Source organism: Leuciscus leuciscus (assembly GCF_965113295.1).
Source record: "Leuciscus leuciscus genome assembly, chromosome: 1".
NCBI classification, from domain to species: Eukaryota; Metazoa; Chordata; class Actinopteri; order Cypriniformes; family Leuciscidae; genus Leuciscus; species Leuciscus leuciscus.
Genome location: NC_138725.1, coordinates 16,135,000 through 16,148,769, shown reverse-complemented (window position 1 = coordinate 16,148,769; position 13,770 = coordinate 16,135,000). Strand labels below are relative to the sequence as shown.

At 36.6% G+C, this 13,770-nt stretch overlaps 2 protein-coding genes and 1 long non-coding RNA gene across 4 annotated transcripts in view; 2 read left to right on the top strand and 1 right to left on the bottom strand.

The window, feature by feature from the left end:
- LOC309498214 (uncharacterized protein) overlaps nt 1-13,770 on the top strand; it is a 233,752-nt gene that overhangs the window by 67,329 nt on the left and 152,653 nt on the right. The window contains exon 1 of one of the 2 annotated variants that reach the window (XM_082168780.1): nt 4,503-4,622. The exons of the other annotated variant lie outside the window; for it this stretch is intronic. The gene's annotated coding sequence lies outside the window, so the exon portion shown is untranslated. Of the gene's footprint in view, nt 1-4,502; nt 4,623-13,770 lie in introns of those variants that run through there. 2 annotated transcript variants of the gene reach the window in all.
- The window catches only part of LOC309503752, a 97,217-nt gene that overhangs the window by 63,317 nt on the left and 20,130 nt on the right, over nt 1-13,770 (bottom strand). The gene's annotated exons all lie outside the window — the stretch shown is intronic.
- LOC309508565 (uncharacterized protein) overlaps nt 1-13,770 on the top strand; it is a gene marked incomplete at its 5' end in the record, with an annotated part of 40,946 nt that overhangs the window by 21,800 nt on the left and 5,376 nt on the right. Inside the window, one exon of the mRNA XM_082183154.1 lies at nt 11,517-13,026. Within this exon, the coding sequence (XP_082039280.1) occupies nt 11,517-13,026 (1,510 nt within the window). The remainder of the gene's footprint in view (nt 1-11,516; nt 13,027-13,770) is intronic.

The following is a 13,770-nucleotide window of genomic DNA, read 5'->3' as shown; positions in this document are numbered from 1 at the left end:
TTATCTGATCCACACTCCGGAGCAGGTGGCGGTAATGCACCAATAAGCTGGATGCCAACCATCGTAAAACAAGAAAGAAGACAGACATAATATAGAGATAGACGCCCTATTGGCCGCTGTGCGCTGAGAAATGTGGCCGCCATCTTAAACAGGTCATACTCGTGGTTTCGTTGCGTGGCAGCAGTTAAGAAGCCGGGCACTGTTCAGTAGTGATGGTGAAATGAAGCTTTGTGAAGCACTGGGGCTTTACCCCTTGAATGTATTGTAAAATGGTTCATTACTCAAAGCTTTTCAACACGTTGCACACTAACGACATCTTGTGGTCAAAAGGTGGAAAAGCTGCCTTTCTGTCCCAGAAGACACATCCATTTTTTATTGTTTCATTTAATAAATCTCTTTGTGCTCTATAAACCACAAAGCAATACAATTAATCCTCATAATTCATGTGTTAGTGTTGATGTAGTTCTTAACAACTGAATGAATTTATGGAAAAATAAAATAATGAATGGGACTAATGACCTTGTACAGAAACAGTTTTTATGAATCTACTTTGATCTACAAATGCAGCCTTATTCACATAAACTTTAGCCTCAGTCCTAATCCTACGAGTTCATAGGCAAGGCTCATGTAGGCATATATAATCCAAATAAAAGAAAATTATTGTGGAATGGTGAAGTGCTTGTGAACTGGGGAGCTGACATTTTATTTTGTGGTTATTTTATAAATTAAAGATTTTTATTAAGAAACAGGAGTGTGAGGGGAGGGCTATAAGTATATTTCTTTTTTTTATTTACCGAAGGGCATGACACTTGAAACCTGCTCAAGGGGTTCGTGCTATTTTTGAATCTGAGGCTTAATCCGGATACATTTAACGGCGTTTTCGTTTATAAACGCTCTCTGTCCACACTTGCGTTTTCGGACGTTTCAGTGTGAATGAGAAACTTTTGAAAAACGCCTGAAAACGCTCAATTCACCTTTAGCCTACTGCGCATGCGTAAAACCCCACAAAAGATCACTGATATGATTCAGATGGAAAAAATTATAATTAAGTTATCGCGCAATTCGTTGACAGGATACATTTATTCAGTAAAATATCTCACCATTCACTGATGCGGTCCAGGTCGCACGCAGTCACCATGTTTGGTCTAAATCGCGACTGCCCATGTATTGCCGCAGGACAGCAAATGTGAGTAAATTCTGTCATCTTTGCAGGACTGTGATATGAAGATCTCGAGTGTGCAGTGTAGAATATTTTTAGCAGCAGTGTGAAAGAATAGCACATAACAGGCACAATACTGGAACCTGCAAGTGGTTCGCGCTATTTTTGAATCTGAACACGAAGCAGTCACGTGACTGTGTGTGGAACGAAGCTTCGCATAGACATGTATAGAAAGGCTAGATGGCTCAAGGCGGTAGCTGTGTCCCAATGTTGAAGGCTGCATCCTTCGAAGGACGCAGACTTCAAGGATGCAGCCTATGCGTCCTCTGAAGGACGCTCCATGTAGCCTTCCTTGGATTTCCTAATTGCGCAGCCAGGTGTTCCCGATCACCGCTCCTGGCGCCAAGCAACAGTGCGAGAGGACAGCTACTATCCTGATCATTCATTTTGATACAGTAAACAGCTATGGAGCCAGAATTGGCTATTGTCATTCATTTTTATGTTTTATATCTTACTTGAGGACATGGTGAGGATGTTTTAGCCCCGGCGCTGCCAGGTCATGTATTTTCGGTTTAGCCCTGTTTGAATACAAAACCCAATTGAATATAAAAAGTCCAGTATTTCTCGCGCTCGTCATTGGCAGCTGTCACAGTTGCCAGGCGACAAGAACAGTCCTCCGTAGGCTAGACCGGTCCGAGCGCGTCAGATGCGCCCTTTGATATGGGACGCTGCTGTAGTGAGCAACAATTTGTTAATATTGTGACTAATTTTGTTACTTTAATTTTCGGAACTGCATATTTCGTTAAGTATTCACTTACAAATGTGAAGTAACCTACTGAAGTACTTTTTTCCTCACATCACAATATGATTACATTAAACTACACAAAAGTAGCTATATAATGTAACAACCAGATATTACTGTATATTGAAAATATACATAAGTAAAATGCAACATATACGCAGTAATGCAGTAGTAGCCTAATATAAATGCAGTAGTTATTAAAAGTACTTTTTTCAAAAAGCCGTCGATTGAATCAGCCCTGCAAACCTGTTGGTAGACAACTTAGTGGATAGTGGAAATATGCACTCAAACGCTCTGGAGACAATCCCAGATGATGTCCCACCAGCAGGAGGCCTTAGGGGCAGCCCATCCCGGTCCAGCAGCTCAGCTCAATAGAGTCTACATCATTTTTTTCTTATTTTATGTATTGTAAAATTAAATGTTTATGTTGATTTTGATACGTTTAACGTATTTTGTAAATAGTTGGAAAAAGTGCTTTAATGTAGCCTATAGAACAAATGATTTTCATTTACCAATTTTATTTGAAAAAATAAAAAGGTATAGAATTTGTTTCATGCAGAAAGTATTACTGTCATTACAAAAATAAACAATGTCCAGAACAATTCATTCTCTTTTATTTACACAATTAAAGTAGCATAAAAATAAATGTACATAATTTTTCTTTGAAAAAATAAAAGTGAAAAAAGTTAAACAAGAATATGTAGAAAATTTTTCAATCATTCTCTCAAGAAGAGAAAACAGCCTGTCCATCCTCTCCCTTCTTTCCTGTGCACTCCTCGCCTCTGCCTCCCTCTGTAGTTGCATTTCTTCTCTGATCAAGTTCAAAAACCCGTCCTGTCTCACCGCCTTCGTGCTGGTGCTACTGGTGGTGCTGGTGCTGCTGCCCCTGGCTCCTCCTCACCGTGGGCACCCACTACTGAACTCGGCCCTGGTGTGTCCTCAGGGATTGAGGCGATGAGGACAGGGGGGTTGGTGCATTGCCTCTGTCCCAAAACCTCATCCATGAGGACAAACCAGGGCCAAGTTTCAGCAGTGGGTTTCCCACTCACACTCTCACCTGTCCCAGGACACTTGCAATCCTAAAGGCAGAGCAAATGAACCATGGCTTGTTAACAACAACAGGACAATACATTTCAGCAAAGATGTGTGTATTACTTTTCTTATATATATATATATATATATATATATATAAACCCATTTTTTCCTGAATTGTTCTAAAAAAGCAGAAAAGGGTACTTAACACAGAGGAGCAATCTTAAGTGCATTGTTAACACTGCAAAATATGACACATCAAGACATGCATACAAAATACTTAAGAAATCATATTTCTGTATACTAAAATTTGGTTCAAACCAAATAGCATGACAGCACTACAAAAACACATAAAAGTGAAACCCCATTGCCTTATCTACTGCTTTTCTTATTGTTTTGGGCTTTATTGGGTGAGTGATATTTCTTATAATACACAAGTGCAAATATTACAAATAGGTCGTTAAACTAATAACGTTATTACCACAAGTTTTGCCTAAAACTACATGATAAATGTAGCCACGCAATGGTGACGAAGGAGTTAAGAAGAAGTTTATAAGAAATTTAACTCTGGTTTCGCTAGCTATTTGAGTAAATTAAAACATAATACTTACATTTAAATGTGAATTTGCTGTCCACCACCGATCTCTAGTCTCGGCCGCCTTTAAAAATAAGTAAATAAATGCTGTCGTCAACGGCGCGCAATGACTTATGGGGTAGAATAGGCCGCTAAGTGTCCATTTATGTATCCTTCTTTTCACGGGGAAACGAAGGGTGCATTTGGCGTCGCTTTTGAATCAGGGAAGCCTTCGTCGCGGCGCGATGACGCAACCGGCCTTCAAATACGGACTTCGGAGGATGCAGAACTGAATTGGGACAGCCTTCATCGAGCCGCGTGACGCAATCGGCCTTCAAATGCGACCTTCCAAGGATGCAGCCTTTGAATTGGGACGGCCTTCGTCGCGCCGCGGTGACGCAATCGGCCTTCAAATACAGCCATCCGGCCTTCAAATACGGCCTTCGGAGGATGCAGCCTTCACTTTGGGACACAGCTGGTGTCAGCTGTGTCGTCACTTGGCGGCCATCTTAGGTCAGGAGACTGCGCTGCTGCTCCCTGCTGCTGTGGACGGAAGGTGAGTGACATACGCCAACTAAAATGCTCGTAACTTGCTGAATTCTTGACGGATTTACAAACGGTTTGGTTTATTACAAACCTTATTAACGTGGCTATGATTTGTGCTGATGCCGTTTGTGGCTATAATTTTTCACAAGTATGCAGTTAAATAGCCGCATCCCTGACGTTTATGACACACCAAGCCGTTTGAAAATCGGTTGAAAATTGAGCAAAATATAGTTATTTCAGCACTACATGCACAATAGACTTTAATGTTATAACTGGACGAGCGGTCCTGTCCTAAGATGGCCGCCGTGTGACGTCGTCGGGTCCCATTGGCTCTCAGCGCCGGTAAGCTATCTAGCCTTTCTATACATGTCTATGAAGCTTCGGACGTCACAGATCACGTGGTTATGGCAAAACGAATCGAGCTCCGATACAGTGCTTCACATCACTACACATTCCTGCTCATTTCGGCGGACCATCGCAAATAGGGCTCGGGGGATTACTTTTCACAAGTAAGATATAACTTTACCGTACTTTTGGTTGGATTTTGTGAATGGAATATTACCAGAAAGTTGATACGGAGCAAGGATCTTTGATATTAATGTAACTGTTACTGAAATCGTAGCCAGCTAACTTAGCTAAGCTGTGTTTACTTTACCGGCCGGTGTTCCCCCGGCTATGAACTGAGACTTGATCATTCATATTCCATAACACTGACTTAAATTACAACTGACACAAAAATACTTTTGTAGAAATAAAACAAATATTACTGGTATAACATTGGCCAGCGAATTTTAAAGTGTCACAGACTTTATTATCAGTGTTGGACAGTCACTACTTGTAGCTTAGCTAGTAACTTAGTATTTTGGTGGTAGCTTCACTCTTTCCTGTGTGTGTGTGTGTGTGTGTGTGTGTGTGTGTGTGTGTGTGTGTGTGTGTGTGTGTGTGTGTGTGTGTGTGTGTGTGTGTGTGTGTGTTGGGACTCGGGAGGGGGGCTGCTATGTCAAGGGCTGGGAGTAGATGGATGCAGAAGAACGTTGTAGTGAGTGTGTGTGTGTGTGTGTCTGTGACAGAGAGAGACACATATCAAAAGCTTTCAAGAAACTAATATAATATAATCATATATTGTTCCTTATACTTATTGAAATATCTGACTGTAATCTTTCTGCTTCTCTATCATGGGTCAATGACGTGATGCCTAAATTTTCTGTCCGATTGCATTTTTTTCAGGCAAAAACGGGTTTAAATGCATAAAAAGATACTGTATATAGTACCTCTCCCATGTATGTACTCACTTTAACTTATTTTTTGTTATTTTTTTTTGTTATTTAAAGTGTCAAAACATCATGTGGTGCGACCATCCGGCCATAACTTCTGTTTTGAAAATGTCTTTGAAATGACTCTAAATTTATTCAAATTAATTTTCTGCACTATTTGGCATGATTTCCAAAATGTTTTGTAATCCTTTAAAAAAATTCAAAGCATTTTTTATTTATATTTCCATCATAATATACAAACAAACTTTGTCCAATGATGTCCATTTTATGAAATATCATGTGGTGCGACCATCAAGGAACTACCGTTTTGGGACTTTTATGTTGAAAACTATTCAAACACAGGAAGTTACATCATATACCAATTTTCCAAGGACCCATGGAAGCAGCAAGCAGGTTTGTTATTCTCTCAAATTGGGAAAAAAAATAAACCTTTGTAATGGTTGGTATGTAGCTGTCACATTTGGATGTCATGTGGTATGACCTCAAAAAAAATTAACAATAAAGCTATTTCTACAAATATATATTTTTATTATAAATTTCATAGTGACCTTTTTTGGGAAGCTAGCTTGTTTTGTTTAGGTGGGCAATTCTGTGCCTGTAAATTTTAACTGAATTTGAAAATATCATGTGGTGCGACCAAATATCATGTGGTGCGACCACTGCAGACTGTTTTCCATGATAGATATGTCCTAGATTGGCAGTTTTATGCTTTTATATTCAATTGACGGTTTAGGCCTATATACAAAAAGAACTTTAATTTAGTATCATTTGGAATAGGGATATTTTATATATATATATTTCAGACATTTTATGTTTACTCTTTGTACAGTATGAGAGAAATGCAACAACAACAAAAAAATAGAGCATGTAATTTCAGTTTAGTAATTATGCATTTATTAGTAGTGTATTTATTATTGCCTATTTATTTATTTAAAACTATTTTAATCTATTTTACCAGATGCCACTGCCAAGCGAAAAAAATTCTGACCCTGCAGCGAGAGCGGAGTACCTTGATAGGAGAAGAGTGAAATATTATTACAGTATAAAATATCTATTTTCTATGTGAATATATAGTAAACTGTAATTTATTCCTGTGATCAAAGCTGAATTTCCAGCATCATTACTCCAGTCTTCAGTGTCACATGATCCTTCAGAAATCATTCTAATATGTGACCCTGGACCACAAAACCAGTCACATGGGTTTTTTTTTATTTTTTTTTATTGAGATTTATACATCATATGAAAGCTGAATAAATAAGTTTTCCATTGATGTGATTTGTTAAGATAGAACAACATTTGGCCGATACAACTGAAAATCTGGAATCTGAGGGTGCAAAAAAATCGAAACATTGAGAAAATCGCCTTTAAAGTTGTCCATTTATGTTTGCGATATTGCTATATTCACTCACAAAAATAAATGTTTTATATATTTACGGTAGGACATTTGCAAAATATGAAACATGATCATGATTTAATATCCTAATGATTTTTGGCATAAAAGAAAAATCGATAATTTTGACCCATACAATGCATTGTTGGCTATTGCCACAAATACCCTGTGTGACTTGTGACTGGTTTTGTGATCCAGAGTCACTAATGATTTGCTGCTCAAGAAACATTTCTGATTATCAATGTTCATATTTTTGTAGAAACTGTGATACATTTTATATGTCAGGATTATTTGATGAATAGACAGTTCAAAAGAACAGCATTTATTTGAAAAATAATTTTTCAAAACATTATAGCCTAAATATCTTTACTATCACTTTTTATCAACTGAATGTGTCCTTGATTAATAAAAGTATTAATTACTTAAAACTATTGACCCCAAATGTTACCTGTATACAATACTTTTATGAAATTATTTATATCTATAACATTATTATTTGTTAGAAAGAAATTCTAAGTCAAGTTAAATTAAATGGTGCACTTGTGTTTGTGATGTGATTTTTATTAAAAAAATCTATATAAAATGTTTATGTTTAGGAAAATTCTGTGAAATTTGTATAAATTCTGGTTTAAATCTTTTATTTTTATTTTTTATAAAATGTATTGTTCATTGATCTCTTTAAATAGATTTTTAAAAATATAAGGTCTTCGTGTCATTTGGAGCGACCACTCATCATGTGGTGCGACCAATAAAAGCAATCACTGTATTCAATTTTAAATAAAATATCTTATTTCTGTGGCTTAAATATGAATCACTGATACAGTATGCTTTTGTAAATTATATTTTTAAAACATTTGTATAAGTTTTATGTGATTTACAGGAAAAATAAGTTTGTTAACTAGATTTAAGAAGGCAACTCATAAATTATAGAACAAAAAAATTTAGATAGCCTAATTATTTACAAAAACTCAAAAGAAATGCAAATACTTGGTTTCTAAACACTTTAATTACTAAGAACTTAAAAAAAAATGTAAGCATGTTAAGGAAATGAATTAATTTTAAGATAAATCACGGTTGCACCACATGACATTTCTCAAGGCTACGGACAATTCATCTAGATGAAGAAACACTAAAATCACTTAAATTTTTAACACAGCATCCTTAATGTTTGAATATTTGCAACAGTTCACGGTATTTCTCATATTTACACAACCATCACGCACACTTTATACAGTTTGATTAAGCGACAGGCTCATTTCTAGAGGTGGGAATCTTTAGTCACCTCACGATCCGATCCGATTCCGATTCTGGAGGTCACGATCCGATTCCAGATCGATTCTTTATCTACTTTTCCCCCCTTATTAATTCATTAGTTTACATAAGTAATTAAGTACTTTTTAAAAAATAATTAAAAATTAAAAAAAATAATTAAAACAGTTGTATTTTAAGAATTTTAAACTTACATAACTTCAAACCATACAAGCAAGTAGCAAATAATAAAGAGGAGCAAAGAAACATGGCAAACAACAAACAAAGAGTGCTTTCAGTATTTAAGATTATCTGAACATTTTCCATTCAAGAACTGTGAGTGATTTTTCTTCATCATACTTTTGTATTTTACTATGACATAGACTGCGGGAGATCTATTAAGCTGCATTCACGCTCAGATCTCTTTTGAAATATAAGAAGTAATGTGGTTTGTCCTGTCCGTTTAATCCCTTAAGACATAACTGGCTGTGTTTACGTTCATTTTGCACAAGTATATTAAACCACTTACACGGAGTCGCACAGCCGCTTGCGCGAGCAGTCTCGTACACAAACAAAGCGTGCGTCAGCATTTAAAATTGAAAGCAGCCTTCTGTTAGTGAGATTCATATTTTAAATATATAAGTCCACTGCATTCCAAACCACATAAATGATGACTTCGTAGAGCATTTGTAAGGAAAATACAGACGGGCGAGACAGCACACTTTAAGTGTAACATCAAAACAAGCGCGCGTCTCTCACAGTGCATCCTGTGCAATGAAGCCTGTGAATGTCCTTGTAATTCGCTTCAACCTTTCCGAACTTTATGAAAGATTATTTTACGGAAGGTTCGAGTTGTGTGCGTGTGTGAGGAATTGTTAGCAAGCAGAAGACGGGTGTTTCTAAAGCAAACTCAGCGTCATCGCACATCTGGTAAAAAACTAAGCTCAGAATCGATTCTGAAATTCTCAGAATCGATCCAGAATCGTTGGAGAGAGAATCGCGATGCATCGATGGATCGATTTTTTCTCCCACCACTACTCATTTCTGTATTGTTTTCATCGATCACAGCAATATTTGTGCATCTTTTCTGGCGTCTTCCTTCTGAAATAAACATTTAGTGCAGCAGCAGCGAGCATGAGGAGAATATGTTGAGTTCATTCAGACCTGAGCGATTTTGTGTTCGTTTGTGTGATTGTTTCGTCAAGTCAGAAGTCAAAGTCAGTTTGAGATCAGTGAGGGGAATTGATATGGGAATCAATCTCAAATAAATCAAAAATCAAGTGTCATACTGGAACGGATACTGCTTAATGCTTTACAATGAGCCACGTGAGACATTAAATTAATACTAATAAATATGAATAGCGTTTTACCCTAGGAACAATAGTGCAACTATTTGGAAAATAACTATTCCCATAGTTCCCATAACTATTTGGGAAGTTTTATGATCATTTTCAATTTCTGTGCATATATAAATTATGTGCGTTATTATTTTTAATGATCTAACTACTTTATGGTGATTAATATAGTTATAATAAGTTCAAACTAGCTACTGTATATTTAGATTAATTTGGACATATACTGTATATGCTGCTGTAATTATTTATCTGTAGTGGTTGATGAAGATGAGTGTCATTAGTGATTGTTTTTGTGTTATTGATGTTTTATCCATGTCATAATGTGAGAACTTACAGTATTGTCTTTCAATGGAGCAGTTTTACAGGCTTTTATCTTGTATCCTGACTCAAATAATGTGTTTCTAACAGCAAACACTCAGAATAAAGTGAGATGATCTGCTGATGATCCTGAATGGCTTGTTGAATGAGTGTTGATAGTCTGAGGCTCATCAATATTAACAGATCTGCTGAAAACACTCTTTATTTCATGACAATAGTTCCTGTTTTCACCTCATTTATTATGCTGATGTCTTCAGATCTCCTGTAAATTGACACTTAAAGCTCATTTCATTGGTGTCAGCAGACTGAGGGTCATTGTTGCTTACTATATGTACATTTATTTCTGTGTTTTTTATGAACTGTTTTTCTTACCATTATTTATATTTGGAAGAATTTAGATTATTTATATTCTTTTCTTTATTTCTAGATACCTGTATTTTAATGAAGAAGCAGAATAATGTTAGGATTAGCAATAAAAATAATGAATGAATTGTTATTTCTCACAGGGTTATTCACTTGAGCTTGTGTTTCTGGTGTCACACTTTCACATGCGTATGAATGGAAGTCAGTGCGAGGAAAAGTCTAGTGTGAACAGCCATTAATAAAACGTTTTTAGTAAAATAAATATCGATCTCAAAGTTGGTGTCAAAATATGGCAGTATTGTATATTTAAATTTTAATATCATGTTAGATAATTGTGTCATTGATCAAATATATTTAGTAGTTTTTGCTAAAGAAACATGGGATTTGTGTCTATAATGTTTTAAAAAATAATAATTGGAAGATAAATTTACCTAATTCATGGAAAGTTTCAAGGACATATAATCAATTTATAAAAAGGCATTCTGCAAATGATCATAATATTTTAAAAGTGCCATTTATTTGTTGCATAGAAGTGTCATTTAGTATAAAAACAAACTCGGTAACTGATATATTTTAGATTTTGGGCAGATCAGCTCCTCCCATACCAATTACATCACCATTAAGCTCCTCCCACATCAGTCACATGGTCAGTGAAGCTCCTCCCACTGTAATTCCCCAATAAATGCTTTAAATTTCCATCAGCTACAAGTGAAGACGAGCATCAGAGCATCAGGAGGAGCTGAAATCTGCAAATACTGAGTTTATTAAAGAGGACAGTGAGAACATGAGTGATCCAGAACCCTGCAGAATGAAACGCACTGAAGATCCTGAAGAACAAAGAGGTTGGTGTTTATTCTTCATTCATTCATGATGCTGAAGAACATTCATGTTAGAAACATTCAAGCACTTCATCACATTTAGATAAACAGTTAAACTAATGTTCTGGGTTTTCATCAACAAATGGTCAGTAAAGGGAGGTTTGAGACATTTTTATATTGATTGTCAACATCAGATCAAGCTAAATACTATTTTATCTGTTTTATTTTACATTTATTTTTTATCTGGTTCAATAGTCATTTTCAACATAGTTTACAAAATAATTTTTTAGGAAGTTACTGATAAAGTTGTATTTGTCAAATATCATGATTCGTCTTACAGTAACGTTGACGCTCTACACTTCGAGCATGTGAAATTTCTACAGACGGTAACTAGGGATTTGTGTCAATGTTTTAAAAATAATAATTGGAAGATAAATTTACCTCATTCATGGAAAGTTTTCAATGACAAATAATAAATTTATAAAAGGCATCAAATAATCATAATATTTTATAGCAATTGTCTACTTTCTACCATTACATCAGGGCTCACTTTCATGTCCTTTCACTTTATATTTCTCTCTTTGAATTATTTTGATGTACTGAACATTTTATTTAATACATTTTTCTTTCATGTCAGACCTGAGTGAAGTGAAGGAGGAGAGTGAAGAACTGAGTGAAGTGAAGGAGGAGAGAGAAGAACTGAGTGAAGTGGAGGAGGAGAGTGAAGAACTGAGTGAAGTGAAGGAGGAGAGAGAAGAACTGAGTGAAGTGGAGGAGGAACATCATGTCAAACCTGGAGAAAAACCTTTGAGTCGCTCAAAGACTAAAAAGACATTTTTAAAGAAAAGAAGAGCCAAGAAATCTTTCACCTGCACTCAGTGTGGAAACAGTTTCACACGCAAACATAGTCTTGAGCTTCACATGAGAGTTCACACCGGAGAGAAGCCATTCTCATGTGATCACTGTGAAAAGAGATTCTCATGTAAACGAAGTCTTGTCAGTCACATGATGATCCACACCGGAGAGAAGCTGTTCACATGTGATCAATGCGGCAAAACATTTCTTAGGTCGTCAGAGCTGAAGTCACACCTGACAGTTCATACGAAGGAGAAGCCGCATTCATGTTCTGTGTGTGGAAAGAGTTTTTCACAGCGCAGTAATTTACTTACACATCAGAAAACTCACACTGGTGTGAGAGAGCACATGTGCTTTGAGTGTGAGAAGACTTTTATTACAGCGAACAGTTTAAAACGGCACCAGATTATTCACACTGGAGAAAAACCTTACAAGTGTTCACACTGTGACAAGAGATTCAGTCAGCCAGAAAATCTGAAAACACATGAGAGGATCCACACTGGAGAAAAGCCTTACAAGTGTGATCAGTGTGGAACAAGTTTCTATTTTAAAAGTCACCAGAAGCGACACATGAAGATCCACACTGGAGAGAAGCCGTTCCCCTGTGATCAATGTGGGAAGAGTTTCTCAAGCAAACATAATCTTGATGTTCACATGAGAGTTCATACAGGAGAGAAGCCATTCATGTGTGATCAGTGTGGGAAAAGTTTCAGTCAATCTTCACACCATAAAGAACACATGAAGATCCATACTGGAGAGAAGCCATTCCCTTGTGATCAGTGTGGGAAAACATTTATCTATGCATCAGACCTGAAGAAACACCTGAGAGTTCATATGAAGGAGAAGCCGCATTCATGTTCTGTGTGTGGAAAGAGTTTTTCACGGCTGTATAGTTTACAGAATCATGAGAAAATTCACACTGGTGTGAGAGAGTACATGTGCTTTGAGTGTGAGAAGACTTTTATTACAGCGAACAGTTTAAAACAGCACCAGATTATTCACACTGGAGAAAAACCTTACAAGTGTTCACACTGTGACAAGAGATTCAGTCGATCATCACATCTGAAAACACATGAGAGGATCCACACTGGAGAGAAGCCGCACAAGTGTTCACACTGTGACAAGAGATTCAGTCACTCATTATCTCTGAAAAGACATGAGAGGATCCACATTGGAGAGAAGCTGCACACGTGTGATCAGTGTGGAGATAGTTTCTCTTTTAAAACTCACCTGAAGCGACACATGAAGATCCATGCAGTGGAGAAACCACATCACCGCAGTCTGAGATCACAGTAAGTAGTTTATTTTCATGTGCTGAGCAACAAAGTCTCTTCTGTGTAAGTTAGACACACATCACCCTATAGCCAAATCTCTCCTCTCCACCTATAGCCTGTGTGTGCGGTGAGCACAGGACACTTTGTTGATTGATTGGTATCGATTAACTCGTGTTCAACCAACAGGAATATTTCATTTGTCTATTAGTTTAGATCAATGCAAAAAACACAAATGCGCTCTCTGACAGTAGGTGGCGCTCATGTAAAGCAGAAATAAAGCACTATACAGAGCTCTAGACTGCAAGTAAATGGAAATTCATTATAATCCATTATAAAGCCTTGAAGAGCCAGGACATTTTTTTAATATAACTCAGATTGTATTCATCTAAAAGAAGAATGTCATACACACCTAGGATGAGTTGAGAGTGAGTAAATCATGGGCACTGACTTGGAAGTCAGGAGAAACATTGTGCCTTGAACAAACAAGTTCATAAAGTTTTAAGTTATATGGCTTTTAAGTCCACAAATCACCAATATTCCCTATGGATTTAATGTAGTAATGCTCAGTGTAACCATGGTATTGTGGCAGAAATAGACAAATGTTTTTACATTATTCATTTCAGGGTTCGTACATCCTTTTGAGAGTAAAATTCAAGCACTAATCAAGGACTTTCAAGTCCTCCACACTTTTTCCAGCACTTCAATTCTCCAAATATTATCCAGTTTTAATGTTATTTTTAGTGTGATGATCAAAACCATGAT